Source organism: Neomonachus schauinslandi, chromosome 13 (assembly GCF_002201575.2).
Source record: "Neomonachus schauinslandi chromosome 13, ASM220157v2, whole genome shotgun sequence".
NCBI lineage: Eukaryota > Metazoa > Chordata > Mammalia > Carnivora > Phocidae > Neomonachus > Neomonachus schauinslandi.
The window spans coordinates 87,461,512-87,482,393 of NC_058415.1; the positions used below are offsets into that span (position 1 = coordinate 87,461,512).

The window sequence follows — 20,882 nt, forward strand, 5'->3', positions numbered from 1 at the left end:
TAGTTGCCCATATATGCATGGGTTTATTTCTGGACTCTCAGTTCTGTTCCTTGGTCTCTGTGTCTGTTGTCATGCCAGGAGCATACTGCTCTGATGACTGTTGTTTTGTAGTATAGTTTGAAGCGAGGAAATGGGATGCCTCCAGCTTTGTTCTTGCTCGAGATTGTTTGGCCATTTAGGATCTTTTGTAGTTTCATGTGAACTTTAGGATTGTTTTCTATTTCTGTGGACAATGTCACTGGACTTTTGATGGGGATTGCATTGAATCTATAGATGGCTTTGGCTGGCATGGACATGTTGACAATATTTATTGTTCTGATCCATGAATGCAGGGTATCTTCTCACTTATTTGGTCATTGTGTAGAAACAGCTCCGTCTTTGTCCCATCACTCTTACAACACTCCTGACACCAGATGCATGGTGGTTTGCCCATACCACGCGGTTATGGGACACCAGCTGGGTATTGAGAATTCAACTCAGTTGTGATACTGTCACCTGGGGACAGCATCAGGTCCCACAGGTTAAGGACTCAGTCCTACAAGACTTCCCCTCCCCAAGAGCCAGTCACAAGTCCCGCTTGTCATCTGTGCTTCAGACTGATCGGCTATAGATCGAAGGTTCCAACCCCTCTTCCTCGGGTTTGATAAATTTGCTAGAGCCATCACTTACTAGGTGACTGGTTTATTATAAAAGGCTGTAACTCAGGAACAGCCAGATGGAAGAGATGCACAGGGCAGGGTATGTGGGAAGGGGCGCAGAGCTTCCGGTCTCTGAGCTCGCTACTTTCTCTCGGTCTCCATGTGTTCACCAACTCCAAAGGTCTCCAAAGCCCATGCTATTGGGATTTTTATGGAGGCTTCTTCACATACGCATGATCAGTTATAAACTCCTGTCTGTAGAACACAAGTGTGGCTGAAAATTCCAAACTTCTAATCATGGCTTGGTCTTTCTGGTGACCAGCCCTGATTCCGGAACCGTCCACAGTCATCTTGTTATTTATTTATTTTTTTTATTTTGGAGGGGGAGAGAGAGAGTGAGTGAACGTGTGCGCAGGGGGAGGGGCAGAGAGAGAGGAAGAGAATCTCAAGCAGACTCCATGCTCAGCATGGAGCCCGATGCAGGTTCAATCTCATGACCCTGAGATCATGACCTGAGCCAAAACCAAGAGTAAGACACTTAACCAACGGAGCCATCCAGGTGCCCCTAGAGTTACCTCATAGAACAAAAGTCGCTGTCATCACTTAGGAAATTCCAAGGGACTTAGGAATCTTGTGTCAGGAAGCAGGGTCAAAGAGCAAATATCAGGACAAATGATGTTCCCAGTGCTCTTACCACTTAGGAAAGTACAAGGACTTTAGAAGCTCTGAGCCAGGAACCTTGGGCTGTATTTTCCATGATGTCAGAGCCCTCTTTGTCAATGTCTCTCATCAGTGTCATATGGTTTCCAGCATACAGATCTTTCACCTCCTTGGCTAAATTTATTCCTATGTGTTTTATCGTCTTTGACACAATTGTAGATGGGATGGTTTTCTTTATTTCTCATTCAGATATTTCACTGTCAGTGTATAGAAATGCCACCGACTTTTTTATGTTGATTTTGTACCCTGCAACTTTACGGAACTCATAGATTTGTCCTAACAATGTTTTGATGGAGTCTTTAGGTTTCCTAAGTATAAGGTATGTCACCTGCAGACAGTCTTACCTCCTCTTTTCCTATTCGGATGTCTTTTATTTCTTTTTCTTGCCTAATTGCTCTGGCTAGGACTTCCAGTACTGGGTTGAGTAGGCGTGGTGAGAGGCAGCACCCTTGTTTCATGGCTGATTTTAGGGGAAAAGCTTCTAGCTTGTCACTGTTGAGGATGAGGTTAGCTGTGGACTTGTCTTATGTGGTCTCTGTTGTGTTAAGGTATGTTCCCTCTACACCCAATTGTTGAGAGCTCTTATCGTGAAAGGGTGTTGAAATTTGTCAAGTGCTTTTTCTGTCTCTGTTGAGAGGATCATATGATTTTTATCCTTTATTCTATGAATGTAGAGTATCATGTGCATCGATTTGTGTATGATAAACCATACTTGCCTCCCACAGTTAAATTCCATTTAATCATGGTGTGTGGTCCTTTTAATATGATGCAGAATTCGGTTTGCTAGAATATTGTTGAGAATTTTTCCATTTATATTCATCAGGGATATTGGCCCGTGGTTTTCTTTTTTTATCGTGTGCTTATCTCCCTTTGGTATCAGGGTACCCTCCTCAGTTTTTTGGAAGAGTTTGAGAAAGATTAGTGTTAGTTCTTTTTTAACTGTTTGATAGAATTCACCAGCAAAACCATCTGGTCCTGGACTTTTGTTTATTGGGAGGTTTCTTGTTTGTTTTTATTATTGCTTCAATCTCCTTACTCATTATTGGTCTATTCAGATTTTTTTCTTTCTGCATGATTCAGTCTTGGTAGGTTGTATGTTTCTAGGAATGTATCCATTTCTTCTAGGTTATCCAGTTTGTTGGTGTACAATTAATTGGCTGTAGGGCCTCTTATGATCCTTTGTATTTCTGTGGTGTCAGTTTTAAGAGTCCTCTTCCGTTTAGTTTATTTGAGTCCTCCCTCCCTCTCTCTCTTTCTCTCTCTCTCATTTTGCTGACCTAGCTAAAGGTTTTTTCAATTTTATCTTTTCTGAAAACCAACTCTTAGTTTCACTGACTTTTTTTCTATTCATTTTCTCATCTCTGTTTTACTTATTTCTGCTCTAATCTCTATTCTTTCCTTCCTTCTGCCAAGTTTGGGCTCAACTTATTTTTCCTTTTCTAATTCACTGAGGTGTAGTCAGGTTGTTCATTTGAGATCTTTCTTTTTTTTTTTTTTAAGATTTTATTTATTTATTTGAGACAGAGAGAATGAGAGACAGAGAGCATGAGAGGGAGGAGGGTCAGAGGGAGAAGCAGACTCCCTGCCGAGCAGGGAGCCCGATGTGGGACTCGATCCAGGGACTCCAGGATCATGACCTGAGCCAAAGGCAGTCGCTTAACCAACTGAGCCACCCAGGTGCCCGAGATCTTTCTTTTTTCTTAACGTAGGTGTTTATTGCTATGAGATTCCCTCTTAGAACTGCTTTTGCTGCATCTCGTATGTGCTGGTACGTTGTGTTTTCATTTTCGTTTATCTTGAGATACTTCCTGAGTTCCCTTTTGATTTTTTTCTTTGACTTGTCTGTCAGCGTGTGTTGTTTGTGAATTTTTTAGTTCTCCTCCTGTTCATGGTTTCTAGTTTTATACTACTGTGGTTGGAAATATACTCGATATGATATTCATCTTCCCAAATTCATTAAGGCTTGCTTTGTGGCCCAGCTCCTGGAGCTGTCCTGGAGAATGTTCCATGGGCACTTGAGAATGTATATTCCGGTGCTGTTGGATGGAATGTTCTGTATATGTCTGTTAGGCCCATTTGGTCTGTAGTCATTCAGGTCTGGTTCCCTTATTCATTTTCTGTCTGGATGATCTGCCCAGTGTTGAAAGTGGGATATTGAAGTCCTGACTATTATTGTATTGCTGACGGTTTCTCCCTTCAGTTGTGTTAATGTTCACTTGAAATATCTAGGTGCTGCGGTGTTGGATGCATATATTTGCAATGGTTACGTCCTCTTGTTGAATTACTGCTTTATCACTACATAGTGACTCTCCTCGTCTCTTGGGACAGATTTTGACTGAAAGTCTACTTTATGTGATGTCAGTACAGCGTCCTCTGTTCTGTTGCTTTCCATCCGCAGGGAATGTCTCCTTCCATCCCTCTCTCTCTCAGCCCGTGTGCCCTTAAAGCTGAAGTGAGTCTCTTGCAGGCGGCATATCGGGTTGTGTCTCGTAAGCATAAATCGTTATGTCCACCTCGGCTCCCACTTCCGGTCCCTGCTCACCGTTGTCTGCATTTCCTGCCCTAGGTGACAACATGTACAGCTGTGAACGGTGTAAAAAGTAAGTGTGTGTGTTCTGGGCTTTCCCCCCAGCTGTCCGTTCCCACGCCTCGGTCTGTGTCCCACGTACTTCCCCGGTTCCTCGAGAGAGTTTGACCCTGACCTCAGAGAGGTGACCGTGTGGGGAGGGTGCTCGCCGGGCCCCTCTGCCCGCACACCGGGATGCTCACCGCTTCTCCCCCCTTCTTCCCTGCCAGGCTGCGGAACGGGGTGAAGTACTGTAAGGTCTTGCGGCTGCCCGAGGTGAGTGGGGCAGCCTCCCGCGGTCTCTGCCTGTTGCTGGTGTGTGGTGGAGCGGTCACCCTTTGCCTCAGGGAGCCTGAGCTGAAGAGGCCTAGGGCAGGGGGGCGTCTCCTGCTTCGGCTGAGAGACCTGCTGTGGGGGGAGGCTCTGGCAGGTGGAGGGGCTCATCTCTCTCTTTGTGACTTGGGACCCTCCCTCAGCTCCCCCTACACTCTGCAGGTGTGGGGTGGAGGGTGCCACCTGGAGGAAGACAGGTGTCTGGGGAGGGACGTGGCCACCAGGCCGTCTGCATTGGGGAAGGCCATTCTGAGGGAAGTGGGTCTGAGTGAGCCCTGAGCACAGGGGCTGGCTTCAGCCTGGTAGAGGGAGAGCGGGAAGAAGCAGGCAGGCAGAGCTCCGAGGCAGGAACGGGCTTGGCCAAACCCAGGAAGGGCCGCGTGGCCGGAGCGCAGAGGAGCGTGGCCCGGGATGCGGGTGCTTGGGTGGTGCCGAGCAGGTTTGGGAAGCCTGTGTGGAAAAGCTGTGGGGAAGTCGGTGCCACAGAACTGGTAGTCAGAGTTCTGACGGTCAGCTTCCTGCCCGGCCCAGCGCCGCCCTCGGGCACAGCCTGCGGGGGCGCCCCTGCCCGGGGCCGTGCAGTGAGCTAGCTCAGCTCCCGTGCACAGCTCTTCCGAGTGGCCAGCTGGCCAGTGGGCGGGATCCCTCAGCTGGCCTGGGCCTCCGGAAGGCTCTCGCTGCTTCGTTTCCTGTGCTCACCTGGAGGGCGAGACCTGAGTGGGCCGGTGGGTGTCCCAGAGCCCAGCCTTGAGCCCCCGCTTCGTTACCGGGGGTCACAGGGCCCCGGCCAGCCCTGTCTGGAATGACCGCCGCCTCCTCCCTCACCCCCCAGATCCTGTGCATCCACCTGAAGCGCTTTCGGCACGAGGTCATGTACTCGTTCAAAATCAGCAGCCACGTCTCCTTCCCCCTCGAGGGACTTGACCTGCGTCCATTCCTTGCCAAGGAGTGCACGTCCCAGATCACCACCTACGACCTCCTCTCGGTCATCTGCCACCACGGCACGGCAGGCAGTGAGTCAGCTGCCCCTGCCTCACCCCTGTCCCCGTCCCCTGGGGCATCCGTGACCAGCCTGCCCCTCCCGCCGCAGGTGGCCACTACATCGCCTACTGCCAAAACGTGATCAACGGGCAGTGGTACGAGTTTGACGACCAGTATGTCACTGAGGTCCACGAGACGGTGGTGCAGAACGCCGAGGCCTACGTGCTCTTCTACCGGTGGGGCCCCGGGCAGGCTGTCTCGGCGGGGAGGGGTCCAGGTCAAGGACAGATGGGTGACCTGTGGGCCGGGATGGCCAGCCCCTACGCCCTGGGGCTTTACTCTGGGTGCCTGTGGTGGGGGGTGGAGCCTGGAAGGTTCTAGGCCCCGGGCAGTAAGGGTTCCAACTTGTAAGAAAGAGCCTTCTGGCTGTGGGGAAAGCGGGGAACCCAAGAAGTTGAGTTTGGGTCTTCCTGTAGTTCTCCTGTGGGAGTGATCGTGGCCCGCACTCTGGCAGGGGTGGTGGGGCCGCTGAGATGCTGCCAGGGGCTCCACTACCCACCCCTGCCCCACCCCTGCCCTACCCCTGCTCCATCCCTGCTCCACCCCTGCTCACCCCTGCTCTGCCCACCCCTGCCCCACCCCTGCTGCAGGAAGAGCAGTGAGGAGGCTGTGCGGGAACGGCAGCAAGTGGTATCCCTGGCTGCCATGCGGGAGCCCAGCCTGCTGCGGTTCTACGTGTCTCGGGAATGGCTCAACAAGTTCAACACGTTCGCCGAGCCGGGGCCCATCACCAATCATACCTTCCTCTGCTCCCACGGAGGTGAGGGCGCCTCCTCTGTGATCGGGGTCGGGGGGAGGGGGCGGGCGGCCGAGCCCCCAGCACTCCATCCCTGTGCCTCCCTCCACAGGCATCCCGCCCCACAAATACCACTACATCGACGACCTGGTGGTGATCCTGCCCCAGAACGTGTGGGAGCATCTGTATAACAGGTAAGGTGCCGTGCCTGCTCCTGTCCGGGCCGCCGTCCGCGGGGCCAGGAGGGGCCCCCACGCTGCCTAGAAGTAGCTGCCAGCCTCCCTGCGCGTGACTGCAGCGACGAAGACACTTGCGGGCACCCGTCGGGCCCTGACAGTCGGGAGGGACAGAGACTGGCTCCAGCCAAGGCCAGCAGGTCCCTCTCACAGATAGTCCCCGGCGTGCTGGCTCGGGCCGGCCCAGCTCGATGACCTGGGGCTTGTGCGGCCTGAGGCCCTCCAGGTTCAAGTCCCTCAGGACCAGAAACGTGGCTCTCATGTCGAGGACCTGCCTAGGCCTGGGTCGCTCTGCAGATGGGCAGGTGGGATGTGCCCCCCTAAGAGAGTAATCAGACAGGCAGGGGAGGCCTCTCCTCGGACAGGCTTTCCCCCATCCGCTGGCAGGTCAGGTGCAGACTTGGCTGGTGGTGGTGGGTGGGTCAGAGCCCCATAGGGAGATGTATCCCCATATCCCGTGGGAATTCGCCCTCCTACCTGCAGGGGGACAAGCTTCTGCCTCCCTTTGACACCGTCCTCGGGATCTGGCTGGGTGGGCTGGTGGCCACCGCGGCTCCTGCCCAGTAGCCAAGAGAGGAAGCAAGAATGTTAACCTGCCCTTTAGCCTTTAAACATAGCTTTGTGACATGCCTAGGCCGGGTGCGGGGCCGGGTACTGTGGGCCCACTGGCATGCCGGTCCCCCTGCCAGTCGTGTGAGGGAGACAGAGAAGTCAACAGGCCCGAGCACTGGGCACCCAGGGCAGCATCAGGGAGGCTCCCCGGAGGAGGAGGAGAAACCCGCCACGTGGAGGGCAGTCACGTTCTGCCGCCTCCCCTCCCGGACCCCTCCCCTCAGGGTGCGCTCACGTGCTCTCTCTCTCTCTGCCCTCCCCCCGGGCGCAGGTTTGGGGGCGGCCCCGCCGTGAACCATCTGTACGTGTGCTGCATCTGCCAGGTGGAGATCGAGGCGCTGGCCAAGCGGAGGCGGATCGAGATCGACACCTTCATTAAGGTGCGTGCGGGCGGGGGCGGTGTGCCGTGCCTCCGGCCTCTGGGGGGACATGTGGGGAGCCGGGGACTGAAGAGCCGTGTGCGGTCAGGCTCTGTTTGGAAGACCTGTCCTGTGGGAGAACGGAGTGGCCAGACGTTGCAGGCTTTGCTCTCAGAGGGTCGGGTTCCGGAGGCTCAGGTCCCTCTGCTTGAGCAGCTCTGGAAAGAACAGAGCCCTGCTGTTTGGGGCTGGGTGACTCTTTATTGTGGGGGCTGTCCTGTGTGTGAGAGGACAGTTAGCATCCCTGGCCCCCCGCATGCCAGTGACCACAAAAATCACCTGCACACATCGGCCATGTCCCCTGGGCGGCAGATCTCCCCGCTAGTGAGAACCACGGGGCTCTGCAAAGTGACACGGAAGGTGCATTAAGTGAAAAAAGCAAGTGGCAAAACGACCCAGGATGATCCTGTTCAGGAGAGGAAGCAGGCGTGTGTGAGGCCCAGGGCTGCTCGGAACAGGGTGACCGGGGACCACCCGCCCTTCGGGGGTGGATCGTGGGTGAAAGACAGTTAAGGCCACTGAGCTTTGTGCCCGTGGAAAAATGACGGGTCAGAAGAGTTAATGGAGCAAATCAGCGCATTCAGTTAAGTGGGGGGAGCCGCATCGGCCTGTGGTCTCGGTTGGAGAGATCCCCCCAAGTGTTCCCTGCAGACGTTGGAGTGGTGGGACTTGTCTGGGAGCCCCAAGTTTTCTACCTGGAGTATCTAGTGTGTTCTAAGAGTTGGGGATGAGGGGGAGGGCCAGCGGGGTGCTGGGCAGTGGTGCCGACCCTCCCCTCTGCTGACTCTCCCCGGCGGCCCAGCTGAACAAAGCCTTCCAGGCGGAGGAGTCCCCCGGTGTCATCTACTGCATCAGCATGCAGTGGTTTCGGGAGTGGGAGGCCTTTGTCAAGGGCAAGGACAACGGTGAGTGGAGCACGGCCCCCCCGCCCGCCCCCAGCACAGCTGTTCCCCCTGCCCCAGGGCTGGGATCACTGTCCCATCCCCCCTACCCCGGGCCAGGCCACCCAGCGCCCAGGGCCAGGCCTTCTTGCTGCAGCAGGACAGGAGCCATCTTGCTCACCCCTTCCTCACGTCCTGTCCCTGCTTGTGCCCAGACAAGGCTGCCTCCCAGAGTCATCCGCAGTCCCCGGCAAGAAACAGCAGAGCCCGAGCTCCACACATGGCTCCCAGCCTAGGGCTGGGGGGCCTGGCAGGGTCAGCAGGTTCTGTGCCCGGGACATTGGCCTTTCAGGGCCTAAGCACCAGCCAGGCCTCGGGGCAAGGGGAGGGGCCTAGCTGCCGTCCAGGCCCTGCTAGGTGGTGAGGTGCCAGGCACGCCCCGGGGGCTCCCTAGGGTTGGGGGAGGCAGGCAGGCTCGGCTGCGCTGGAGAGTTGCTGGCAGCCCGCGCTCGGGCCCCGGCTTCGCCTTCAGCCAGCTCTTCCCTGGGCAGGTCCTCGCCCTGCCTCTGGGAACAGCTCTCAAGTCCCACGGTGGCTGAGGGTTACGTGAGGTTTGGGGAAGGGTGCTCTGAAGCCAGTGCCCGAGTCCCAGAAATCCCTTCTGTGGATGAGCATCCCGTGCCCCACACCTGCCCCTGTGAGGATGTCACACGGACCCTGTGGGCCCCGGACGGCCTCTCTGGGGTCGCGGTGTTGGAGTCATGCCTTGAGGACGGCTCTTACCTGTTGAGAGCTGGAGGGCTGTGTTGGGGACCGGGGGGCTTCCCGCTGCTGCAGAGGCCCAGAGGCGCTGAGCCTGAGCTGCGTCTGTTCCAGAGCCCCCTGGGCCCATTGACAACAGCAGGATTGCACAGGTCAAAGGAAGCGGCCACATCCAACTGAAGCAGGGTGAGTCTCGCCGGCTCCAGGCCTGCCTCCCCGGCCAGCCAGCCTCCCCACGGTCCCTCCTGGCTGCCAATCAGTCCTTCCGGGAGCCCCCGCCGCTCCTACCCAGGCCCTGTGCTGGCCTCTGCCTGCCCTTTGCGGGCACCCCCCCACCCCGGGAAATGGGTGGCAGCGGAGATGTGCCTTCTGGGGTCCTTAGCGGACGGACGTCCCCGTGGAGCAGCCCGAGATTGCTCTTGAGCAGCTTTGCACGGAAGCTCCCTCGTGGGGCCCAGACCTCCTGGAGCCCCCACGGCCAAGACCATGGCTTCCCGGACGGGGTGAGGGGGCACGCGCAGGCCCAGCCCCGACCACGTGGCCTCTGGGGCCCCGCAGGAGCTGACTACGGGCAGATTTCAGAGGAGACCTGGGTCTACCTGAACAACCTGTATGGCGGCGGCCCCGAGATCGCCATCCGACAGAGCGTGGCCCAGCTCCAGGACCCAGAGAGCCTACACGGGGAGCAGAAGATCGAAGCCGAGACCCGGGCCGTGTGACTTGGTGGGCCAGTCTGTAAGTCCCCTCCCTTTGCAGAGACCCTCTCCCGTCCCCTGTGCGTTGGAAGAGTGCATCCCTGAACGCACCTTCCGTGAGGCTGTTTGGAAAAACCCTCTTGTGGGCCCCGCCAGGCTAAGTGACCCAAGTGTCCCCACAGGCCCCCGCCTTGGCCCTCCTCCCTGCGGAGGGCGTGCTTGTGCCCGGAAGAGAGGCTGCCCGTTTGGGAAACCCAGATGTGTAAAGAGACGGAAAAGTCGTTTGGGCTCCAGGGAGTAATGTCGCAACTAGGAAGTAACATCCACTTCGGGCTCTTCAAATGACCAGGGCTCTGCGACGTTCCTTAACTTGGGTCTTTGTGCCCACTTGTCACGGTCGTTGGTGTCCCCCACCCGCCCCCTCGCTCGCTCGGGCCCAGCTTGGGTCCCTGGAGCTCCAAGTCGGGGGCTGTGGCCTAGGGGCCGAGGGGCGGGAGGAGCTCCAGGCGCTGGCCAGCACCCGGGATGCACAGCAGGGAGCTGGGGTGCAGAGGCCCGAGCTGGAGCAGTGGGGGTGCCGGACCCAGCTCCTCCCTAGGCCCCGCTTCGGCCCCAATCCCCAGTGTCACAGAAAGGCCCCGGAACCCTGGGCTGCTCTCAGCGTTTCTCCTGCAGGCTGACAACTCTGGACTCCTGTGCGGTGGGGACCCGGGGTGGGCTTGTTTCTGGAGGCAGCTGGTCCCTGGCTCCCCATGCTGCCGAGCTGGCCCCACGGTCTGGCTGTCGCTCGTCCCCACCGGGGAACCAGGTGACAAGTGCCCCGTGTCACTGTGCTTTGCTGCGAATGCGGCCTCCCTGGGGGGCTCCCTGTTTCTCGCCGCGCTGTATGGGGAGCCCAGGGAGCTGTGGCTCTGGGGCAGCTCTCAGTCGGCCGTGGAAGCCCGTTCTGGATGCTGAGCCAGGCCACGCTGGGGCGCTGGGATGAGCCCCGGGGGCTGGGCCTTGCCTCCGGGGGCGCCCATGCCCCTGGACGAAGCTGCTGGGGCCAGATGCCCACCTCGTCAGGGCCAGAGGGAACGGGGGCGGGGAAGGGGCCTCAGGACCCAGGCCCCCACACGCCGTGGCCTTCAGTCTCTCGAAGCAGATGTGGCTGGAATTCCGGCAGAGCCCCGGAAGCTGGCGCGGCACGTAGCTCACTCTGCAGTCCTTCTACCCGGTTCCTTCCCCACCGAGGCAGCATGTGATCGAAGAACAAGCCGCTCTGGAGTCCCTTGACATGTGCTACAGTCTTTTGAAAGTTCCTGCTGCAGCCAGCAGGCGACCCCGTGGTGGGGCTGGGCGGCCACACGTCGTCACCCCGCTGGTGACAGGTTCTGCGCCAGGTTGTAAACTCGCCGCCCCGTCGGCGAGGCCTCGTCGGTGTTCAGAATGTCCTAATAAATACATACGCGTTCCCCACAGTACCCTGCTGTCGTCTGTGTCCGGGCAGCTCACTGTGTTAGCGGGGGGCCTGAGCCCGGGGTCGGGGGGTCGGCGGTCCACACCACCACACAAGGATGGGGGCTTGGCAGGGCTCTGAAACCAGACAGTGTCTGGAGGCTGCAGGAGCGGATGAGGAAGAGGGGGCCGCGGACACATCTTCCTGGAACCAGCCTGGACCCAGAGAAGTGGGGCCAGATGTGTGTGGGGGGGAGGGGTAAGGCCAGCACATCCCACCGGCCGGTCCCCTACTGGCGCCGTGCCCCCGGCCACTCGGCCACTTGGGGTAACCTCTGCGAGCTGGGGTTACCCTCCCTGGGGTGGGCAAGGGCTCCACAGCTGGAGGGACCCTTCCCTCCTCGGCTGATGGCAGACATTGGCTCCTCTAATCACAGCATCACGGTTGCTGGGGTCGTACACGGGGAGTTCCCCGGCACTTGATGATGCTAGTGTTTTATTCTCCCTGTGGTTTTGGTTGGTTTTTGTTTATACTTGTTGGGGTTTGGTGGGGAGAGAAGAATGGGAGGTTTTTATGTGTTATTTGAAGCACATATGCTTGTGAAATCCCATCAGATGTGAGTGTGCAGACCCATGTTCAGCATCAGGAATGGTTATCCCCGGGTGTTGCCATCACCGGGCCCCGTGAGCCCCTGTGGGTCCCTCCTGAGCACAGCCGCCACCTCGCCCCGCCCCAGAAGTAGCTCCTGCCTGTCCTTCATCCTTCACTTTTCTTTATAGCTTTCCCACGTCTGTGTGTATCGGAGTCTAAACACTATTTTTTGTATGTAGCTTTGCTCACATTTGAACGTTGTACACGGAATTCGTGGTACGGATTTCGTGATTGGCCTTGTTTACCGTGGAAGTTGAGAATGAAGAAGGATTGCCTGATTTCGGAGGTTTGGGGACACTCATTGTACTACGGGAAGGTGGGGGAGAAAGAGGGAGGTGCCAAATTGGCCTTAAAATCTTTCTTTTATATTTTCCCTTGATATACCAGGCTTTTTTTTTTTTTTTTAAAGATTTTATTTATTTATTTGAGAGAGAGAGAATGAGAGAGAGCGAGTACATGAGAGGGGGGAGGGTCAGAGGGAGAAGCAGACTCCCTGCCGAGCAGGGAGCCCGATGCGGGACTCGATCCAGGGACTCCAGGATCATGACCTGAGCCGAAGGCAGTCGCTTAACCAACTGAGCCACCCAGGCGCCCGATATACCAGACTTTTAAGTGGCTCCGCCAAACTCAGATGCTGGAATCGGGAGACAAAACAGGAGACTGTGGATGTTCACAGACTGGGTGGGGCCAGGAAGCCCGGGGCAGTGGGGAAGCCTTTCCTCCTCAGGCATCCCCTCCCCCGCTGCCGTCGGGCTCCTGCCTTCGGCTGGGCCTGGGCCTCCCTCCAGCAGCCCCTCTTAGAGGAGACAAGAGCCTCTACCCACAGACGGGGGAGCGTGGGGGCCAGCGGCTGCCCGTGCTTCTGCTCACAAACCCGCATCAGAAAATGCATTTGCAAGGTGCAGGCCCCCCCAAAAGTGTAGCTTCCTACCTTGGTTCTAGTTGGAATTCAGTGCAAACATAAATGATCCTGCGAGTCTTACACCACCTCGTTTTGAGCCCCACAGAGCCTCGGGGGAAGCGAGTGGGGTTTTGGAATCACACCTCCCTCTGGCTCCTCTGTGTGCAGCAGAGAGGAGATGAACGCCCTGAGGAGAAGCTATGAAAAGGGCAGTCCACACTGTAACACAATGTGTGTTCTGGAAAGCTGTCCCAGGGACGCGTTAGGATGCCGTCTCCAGCCCTTCCTTGGATCTGAGAGCAGTGAGCAGCCTGGCCCAGGTGGTGTCTGGGGAGCTGGGAGGGGGGACAGGGCACAGCCTGGTGCCACCGGTGGAAGGATGTGCACACTGAGGGGGCAGAATGCTGCCCGGGATCCTTCCCGCCCCACCTCACCCCCCGCCTCCTTCCCGGGCCCAACAGCCGAGAATGAGGAGATCCCCATTGTTTCCTCCCACAGCTTTTGGCCCCTCAGCTCTGAGGACAAAGTCACAGGGGGGCCTTTCTCCGATTCTGCTCCACCTTTTTGTAGCCCAGCAATGCCCCCAGTGGAGGGGAGGTCTTTAAGTACAGGTCGCTCACTATACCATCTGGACAGGTAGTGTTTAAAGATTTTATTTATTTGACAGAGAGATGGACAGCGAGAGAGGGAACACAAGCAGGGGGAGTGGGAGAGGGAGAAGCAGGCCTCCCGCTGAGCAGGGAGCCTGATGTGGGGCTCGATCCCAGGACCCTGGGATCACAACCCGAGCCGAAGGCAGACACTTAACGACTGAGCCACCCAGGCGCCCCTGGACAGGTAGTGTTTAAACCAGGGCCTCATGGATGCACTTCGGGGGAAGCAGCTCCTGATGCTCACAAAGTGGCTGCTGAGTGCCGGGTTTGCACTTTAATCCCAGGTCCGAGAGGGTGCTGGCCACAGGCTTGCTGCCTCCCCTTCTCAGAAAAGAACAGCAGAGGCCAGGGAGGGAAGGCGAGTCCTCCAGCCAGGGACGGGGCTTCCTCACTGCCCAGGACTCAGGGACATTAGCCCCGCTGAGCTAGGCCAGCCATTTCTCTGGCCGGCCGCCCCCAGCACCTTCCCTCCCACAGGCCTGCAGCGCCTCACTTGGCTGCAGCCATTCAGAGTTGGCTCCCCGGGCTGTCCCGTGGGGCCAACAACTCCAGAGATCTCTTTTGCTTTAATTGAAAAAAAAAAGAGGGACACTTGACCCCCCCACCCCCACCCTCCGGCTCAGCCCGCTTCCATTGTGTTCTTGGTCACCCGGTCCCGACACGGGGTGTCCTTCCCCTCTGTGCTGGCCCCTCTCCCGCTAGGGGTCGCCACCGCCTGTGCGGCTGTGTTGCGGGGTCTGGGTGCGGCTGGTGCCCCTGAGGCCAGGAGAGGCCGCGGGGGCCCGGCCCTGCCCCCGGGCGGGCTGCTGAGTCTCCCAGGCCCACTGGGGGAGCCTGACCGACAGGTCTGCTGCCTTCGGAGTCAGGAGCTCTTGCTTTTTTGAAGGCCACTCACATCTGTTTGGGGGAGGAGGTGAAGGCCGAGGTGAGGCCTGGCCTCTTATTGGTGGCCTCACCTACCGCCCCCCCCCCGCCCCCAGCAATTCTGCTGCGACCTCACTCCCTCCCGACTGTACTAAAACAGCTCTGAGGGGCCTTAGGACCTAAAAAGGTGGGCACAAATCATTGTACCTTCCCCCTAAGGCCTGGGGTGGGATTTTCCATGCTGGCAGGGAAACGGGGCTTCCCGCTGCGCACATCCTGGGGGAGGGGGCAGGCTGGGGTCCTCCCCGCTTCAGTGTCACACAAGCCCGTGGTTACTGCAGCCAGGCTACCAAGAGGATGGGCTCGAGCACTTGCCAGAGCAGACTGCCCACAGAATGCCAACATGCCCCGTGGTCCCGGCACCCCCCCCCCCCAATAGGGGCCTGAAGACCTAGAGTAGCTGCCTGCTGAATGTGCATGGAAAACAAATTTCCTGCTCCTAAGGAGCCCCCCCAAATCCCTGTACTGAAGCGACCTGAATCCCACATCAGTGCCCCCCGCAGCTTTTCCTCCAGCAGGTGGGGTGGTGGGTAGAACTAGTGGGTCGCAAGCGCGCCTGAGCGGATGGCTACGTGACTTGTCCTGGGTTCACGCAGTAAATCAGTGAGGTGCACACGGGCCCAGCCCCAGCCGCCCTCCCCCCTCCCCCCCCTCCCCAGACCCAGCGGCCCCGGCCTGCTTCCGGGCCCGAGGTCTCCTCTTCCTTCGGGCCACAAAACAGTCCCGTGACCACATAACAGAGGTTATACTTTTATTTAACATTTAGAAGATTAACATATAGTTACAAGGTCAATATAAGCCTTCCAATGGAAGCACTGTATTTGGTTTAATTCCATCTCCAGAGACAAATGGGCAATTCCAGAACCTTCACAATGGCAGGGGGCCGTTACAACACTGAAATGCCTCCAAAGTTTAGAATTAGTGCCACACACACAAATAAACCAAAACGTTTAAAGGTGCTCAACATCAGGCTAAAATAGAATTTTGGACCACTCTTTAAAGAAGTGTTTTCACGGCACCAGTGTGGGGAGGCAGAGGTATGAGGAAGTATGAAACTAAGATTTCTGGAAAAATACTTAGCATCCATGTCACTTTTTTGCGTTCCATAAACTCTCTCCTGTAATTACAGATGTCACCAGAAGGCCTGAGGGGGGCCTCTGTGCTGCGAGATAAGCTGCTACAGCTTATCTGGCCTGAGCCTCACAGCCTGGAAGCTTCCGAGGTGAGCGCGCTAAACCCCCGAAGGAAAATCCCACGAGAGCTTTCCATGCCTTTTTTATCTTGCAAAGGAAAAACTGGGTGAATGACAAGTTCCTCTCTTTCCAGCAGAAAAACGTTGTTTTTAGGTCATGTTCAGGGCAGGTGCTTTAAAACTTAGTCATTCTTACAACAACACTATTCTAGCATCAGTGGAGAAACGACAGGCGTGGGGGGGGCGGAGGGGGCCCGAGAAGCAGATGGAGAAGTTCCCCTACTCTACGGGAACTGGTCCATACTCCTATAGAGATGATTTCCCAGGAGGATCCCCAGAGTAAAGGATACACCTCAACTACCCTCTAATGACTTATCTCCTTGAATGAGCTCAGGTTTGCAGCGCTGCCCCCGCCCCACAGCGGCACAGACCCGCCAGAGGCGGGATGGGGGGGGGGTGGCAAACACCAAGGCTAACACGGAGAAGCACTAAGGATCCATTCCTTTCTGGACGCACGTGGTACAGAAGGGAATAAAAAAAAAAGGCGCAGGGGTTACAAGATACGAGCATATTCTCTATTGGGCTTAACAGACACTAAAAGAACAAATCACTGCAGTTTATACCATTTTCCCTATGTTGTGAGAACTGAATCTGTCCTGACCCCAGAATATGAAAGATGCAATGCACATGCATTACTGAGGCTCTAAAATCGATTTAAAAAAAACCATTCAGCATCCTTGCGGAGTGGAGAGCGGTCAGCTTGGCTTGGTGAGATTCAGAAGTTCCTAGAGATTCCTGACCCCACCCACCCCCCACACCCCCGGGGCTGGCGGAGGAGCCTCCGTGGAGCTGCTGGGACGCCCGGCCTAACCACACACCTGCAGGTCTGCAGGGACTCGGGGGAGGCCCGGCCCCCCTCGCCCCGGGGCATCTGGCAAGCAGCCCTCTCACAAGGTGGAGGAGCTCCCCGCCGCCGTGGGGAACGGAGGCGGGCTGCCAACAGAGCAGCCCCGAGACCCCCACGGCCTCAGCCGTCCAGGCAGATAGGCAGGTAGTCTTTACCCGAAGGGCCTGGCCCCCTTCAGGGCAAGAGAGAGACAGAGACAGAGACAGAGAGACAGAAGAGGGGGCGGCTCATGCTTGCTTGCTTGCTCGCCTTTAAACCCAAAGCCACTTCTCTTCACCTGCTTTCCCCAGGCATTTGCTTGCTGGAGGTTTCTCTCGGAAGGGGGTGTGTGGTCGAGCTCAACCCTGGTTTACTGAGAGGAACCCTGTTTTGGCCACTGAACACAGGCCCAGCCCTTAGCACCTGTCCTTTCTGTCCCTTTGGCTCCCGTAAGACATCCTTGTCTGAGATTCATAAAGGCCGAGAAGAATTGAGGATGTTCGAGGTGACCACCTAGTTACCAACAGCCGAACGAGAGAAGACAGAGGGCGATTTCCTTCTTGGGCTTTGGATGGTGTCTCGTTCACAGAAACTCGCAGCCAGTGACTCCTCCCGACCGTGTCTGCACCAGAGAAGGGAAGCTAGGCTGCTCTAAGGCATGACTGGCCACGGGCTACACGGCCTCACGTTTTCCTCAAGGATCCGCAAGAGGAAGGGAACTTCGCTCAAAAAGCCAACTCCATCCAGTCTCCGTGGCCCTCGGAGCACGTGAGAACATGCGGAAGCCGTGGCCGCAGGACCACCTGAAGGACCGCCAGCCTCACAGGCTCTTTGGTGAGGAAAGCGCTAGAATCCTAAGATGCGAATCTCGGGAATTCACGGGAAGACGGGAATTGTCACTTTGCAAGGAGCTAGGGCCGAGGTGAGACGCTCGCTCAAGTGCCACGTCCCGCAGCTCCCGTTCACAGGGCGATGGCAGGGAGGTGGGCTGGGACCCTCCCTCGCCCCGTGAAAGGTGGACGCTTCTGCGTGTGGCCCTGAAGATGGAATTTACTTCTGGTGTAGACCTTTCCAGGCCACGGAGCACAGGCTCCCAATCAAAACGTGTGTGTGCTCGCGCGTGTCACGCCATGGAGGGGATGCATGCATGCGTGTGCGTGCCTCCGTGTCCCCCAGCGCCCCCCACAGACACTCTCAGGCCAGGAAATGTTGCAAGGGCCGATGTTTAGTATGAGGTGAGGACCCCAACCAGAAAAGGACCACCGAAGAGTCAACGGACTCGGGACGCGGGAACCCATCCATGACATCCGGGCGCTCAGTCCGCCTGGTGCACGCCTGACCCTCCTTGTCCAGATTCTGTTAGTCTCCCCCGGGGAGACCGGTGGCGAAGTTTTCACGAAAGGCACAGTGTGAACCATGGACGGGCCAGGATGCGCCAGGCAGACTGAGGGCCAAGGCAGGGGCCCGGGAAGGAGGGAGCACGTGTCTAGCTGCCTTCCGTGGCCCCATGTGGGGTGGGGGTGGGGGGACGGGGACAGGGACAGAACTGCCCCCGGAGAGGTGGCCGGACGGGCCGTGGGGGGAGCCGGGCCACAAGAAGCATGCTGTCGGAGGAAAAGAAAGAAAACGGCAAGCAGCCGCGTGGCGGGTCGGGGGGACACGGCTTGAGGCTGAGATGTCGTCGGAGGGCCGCGCTCCGGCCCAGCCCGGGAGCCGTCTGTGCGCGGGCGCCCGGGCCTGCGGAGACAAGCAGACCAAAGGGTTTCTCCTGGGAAGGCTCACCGAGGCTCCGGCTCCTGCAACCGCCTCTAGGAATCTACAACACAAAAAGACAGAAAGAGAAAGTGTTTAGAGGGAGGCCGGCGGTGCGGTCCGGGGCGGGCAGTCTGCTCTGTGGACTGCGCCGCCCGGGAGGGGGACAGCTTTAGAGCAGTGGGGTGTTACCATGGGGCACGTCTGAGATAAGGAACTTTCACGGTTTCAGGTCGCCTCAGGGGCTAGCCTTCCCTGCAGGGAAGAGGGGCCCACATGGAAAACCCGCACCCACCCACCCCCGGCCCCTCTTTCTGGGTCCACCGAGTCTCGGCAGAAAGAAACATGACCCGCTTCCCAGGAGGATGCAAGGAATTTCAAGGCCCGATTCTCTCCCTGACCGACACTCTCGGTGCTTTACAAAAAAAAAAGTAAAATCTTGGCGAAAAGGAAAAACGTGTCACTCAGCGTCTACTCAGCAATCAACAGTGAAAGTTCTTCATCTGGAGGGGGTAGGAGAGGAAGGAGAGACAGACTCCTAAAGCCCTCAGGTGCACGCAGGGCGAGAGAGACAGAGAAGGTGTCATCATTTAAAAGGCGGGGGTGGGGGGAGGGCAGAATTTTAAAAAAGCATTTGGCTGGAAAAGTTCCCCATGACTGAAGACAAAAGAGTTAAATACCCGGATTACACAGAATCATGTTCTCGGAAAGGTGAAAAATCATTTAAAATACACAACACTGAGAAAAATACGTTTATTAGAGAGGCAGATACGAGGGTACAACTAAGAGGAGCCAGACAGATTCTTTTCTTTCAGGGTGAGAAGAGAGAGAGACAATCATGTTGGCCATACTGGAACAAAACTTACTCAGAACACAAGTGTCTACAATAAACTCAAGTCTGGAGTGGCCGGCAGGGGACCTAGTCCTTCCGGCTTCCCCCGCGGGTACAAAAACAAAAATGGTCATTAGGCAGCAGAAGCACCAATAAAACAAACAGACAAAAGAGTCAAACGTTAAAACAACGAATTCAAGTCATCCTTTTAGGTTTTAAATGGCAGTATATACAAATAGATGGGGGATGGGGGGGATGGGGGGATTAGGGACATATTTAACAGAAAGCAATTTAAAAAACCAAACTGAACCATAAAAGACAGTCACAATCCAACTGACCCATTGGACGTTCCTCTAGTCTAAATATTTTGGCAATTATTAAATAGTCACATTGTAGACGACAACACAAACACACACACACACACACACGTGTGCACGGGCACAGAACAGCTGCTTTGAGTTCCCCGCGGGCTGGGAGGGGTTGCGGGGGCAGTGTTCTTGGGGGTGCCGAGCAGATTGAGAAACCAGGTGGGGAAGACAGGCTTCTACGCATACACGAGTAATCTCTAAATGTATCTCTAAAATAAAAGGAGAAAACTTTACCCACAAGCCGAGACTTGACTTCTTTCATTTTAGCAGATAACCGGGGGTGGGGGGAGGGTAGAACAAACCAGAGTATGCTCTGGGCAGAAATGGGAATTCTGATTCTTTGGGAATGGTTTCAGGACTTCTCCTAATACTCGGTGCATTGACCGGCAGGCACCAAGGCACACTTGTTCTGTCCCTCCTCTGCAGCTGCCTGTGCTAAGGGCCTGAGGCACACAACTTAAAATCATGAGCATTCAATTACACGCCCAAACCCACACACGCCCCCCCGCCCCCCATAAACCAACTGAGCCATTTTCTGAATCAAATTTGCACAACTGTTAAGAAAAAAACAAAAAACACAAAAACCTAAATAAACCCACAACAACGTCATGGAATGCCATACTTTCCAAGGGAGGCTTCCAAAGGCTCACGTTGTCTCGGCCATTTTAAGACTTTTTCAGTGTTTGGTTTGCTTCCTGTAGCAGTTCACAGGCTGGAAATGAGTCCCATCATCGGACAGAAAGCTCTGGTTTTAATATCTGAGGTCCCCCGTTCTCCTGGGTCCGTGCCTAGTGCTGTAACCTCCCCTAGCTCGTGAAGAGGGATCCCCGTGGTTTCAGGGCCAGCTGAGTTACTTGTGGCAAATATTTAAAAAGGGGAACAGAAATGATTTTCCTGAGAGGTCTGGGGTCCAGGGTGAATGGCTTTATCGATATTACATCAGCAAAGGTAGAACAAGGCAACAGAAATCTGAATCACAAAATGATATTTTAATAAGCAGGCGGACCGATGTCAGTTTCCTGCTTTGGGCATTATTCTACCATTACGTCAGAAGTCACCACTGGGGGGACACCGGCTGAAGGGTACACAGGATGGCTCTGGACTGTCTTTACAACTTCCTGGCAATCTGTCATTATTTAACAATAAAACATGTTTTAAAAATCAGGCTGTCATTAACATTTACTAAATTCCATTTTGGTGGTCCTTGGGGAATGTAGCAAACTTTCTGCTAGAATCTACAACAAGCACCTATAACTCTGGCCAGGTGCCACACCCCGAAGATAAGCAGCTGTTGATTTTTAAATCGGCTTTTTTTTTTTTTTTTGGTAGAATCAGCTTTGAATCGACTTGAGCTTATAAAAGGAGCTCACGATGTAAAAGCAAGGAGCTAATTTCCTATTTAAAAGTAGGAAGGACATGAATAAATAATTCTCAAAGCCAAATAAAAAGTAAATTGGAACTTGACACCTTTATTGTGAGCCATTCATAGCTGGTTCTCCGTGACCTCAGGGTAGATTCTTGAAATGGGCACACACACTGGGCTGGGTACCCATCTCTATGCATGTGATCGATTTCATTACCTATGTTGCCAATTTAAAAATGCAAATCCCCACGTGACCCAGATCCCTTTCAAGATGGTGAAATAC

At 55.9% G+C, this 20,882-nt stretch overlaps 2 protein-coding genes across 5 annotated transcripts in view; one reads left to right on the plus strand and one right to left on the minus strand.

Moving 5' to 3' along the window:
* USP20 (ubiquitin specific peptidase 20) overlaps positions 1 to 11,094 on the plus strand; it is a 40,244-nt gene extending 29,150 nt beyond the window's left edge. For 2 of the 4 annotated variants that reach the window (XM_021691318.1, XM_021691319.1), the window contains 11 exons: positions 3,925 to 3,958; positions 4,155 to 4,200; positions 5,090 to 5,270; positions 5,348 to 5,474; positions 5,889 to 6,058; positions 6,147 to 6,228; positions 7,154 to 7,262; positions 8,104 to 8,206; positions 9,059 to 9,130; positions 9,503 to 9,679; positions 10,771 to 11,094. In XM_021691318.1, coding sequence (XP_021546993.1) covers positions 3,925 to 3,958; positions 4,155 to 4,200; positions 5,090 to 5,270; positions 5,348 to 5,474; positions 5,889 to 6,058; positions 6,147 to 6,228; positions 7,154 to 7,262; positions 8,104 to 8,206; positions 9,059 to 9,130; positions 9,503 to 9,663 — 1,085 coding nt within the window. In that variant the 3' untranslated portion in view covers positions 9,664 to 9,679; positions 10,771 to 11,094. Of the gene's footprint in view, positions 1 to 3,924; positions 3,959 to 4,154; positions 4,201 to 5,089; positions 5,271 to 5,347; positions 5,475 to 5,888; positions 6,059 to 6,146; positions 6,229 to 7,153; positions 7,263 to 8,103; positions 8,207 to 9,058; positions 9,131 to 9,502; positions 9,680 to 9,821 lie in introns of those variants that run through there. The other 2 variants (XM_021691320.2, XM_021691321.1) reach the window with 2 other exon arrangements.
* A 6,395-nt stretch (positions 11,095 to 17,489) lies between these two features.
* The window catches only part of FNBP1 (formin binding protein 1), a 135,889-nt gene continuing 132,496 nt past the window's right edge, over positions 17,490 to 20,882 (minus strand). The window contains exon 17 of the mRNA XM_021691795.2: positions 17,490 to 18,100. Coding sequence (XP_021547470.2) covers positions 18,093 to 18,100 — 8 coding nt within the window. The 3' untranslated portion in view covers positions 17,490 to 18,092. The remainder of the gene's footprint in view (positions 18,101 to 20,882) is intronic.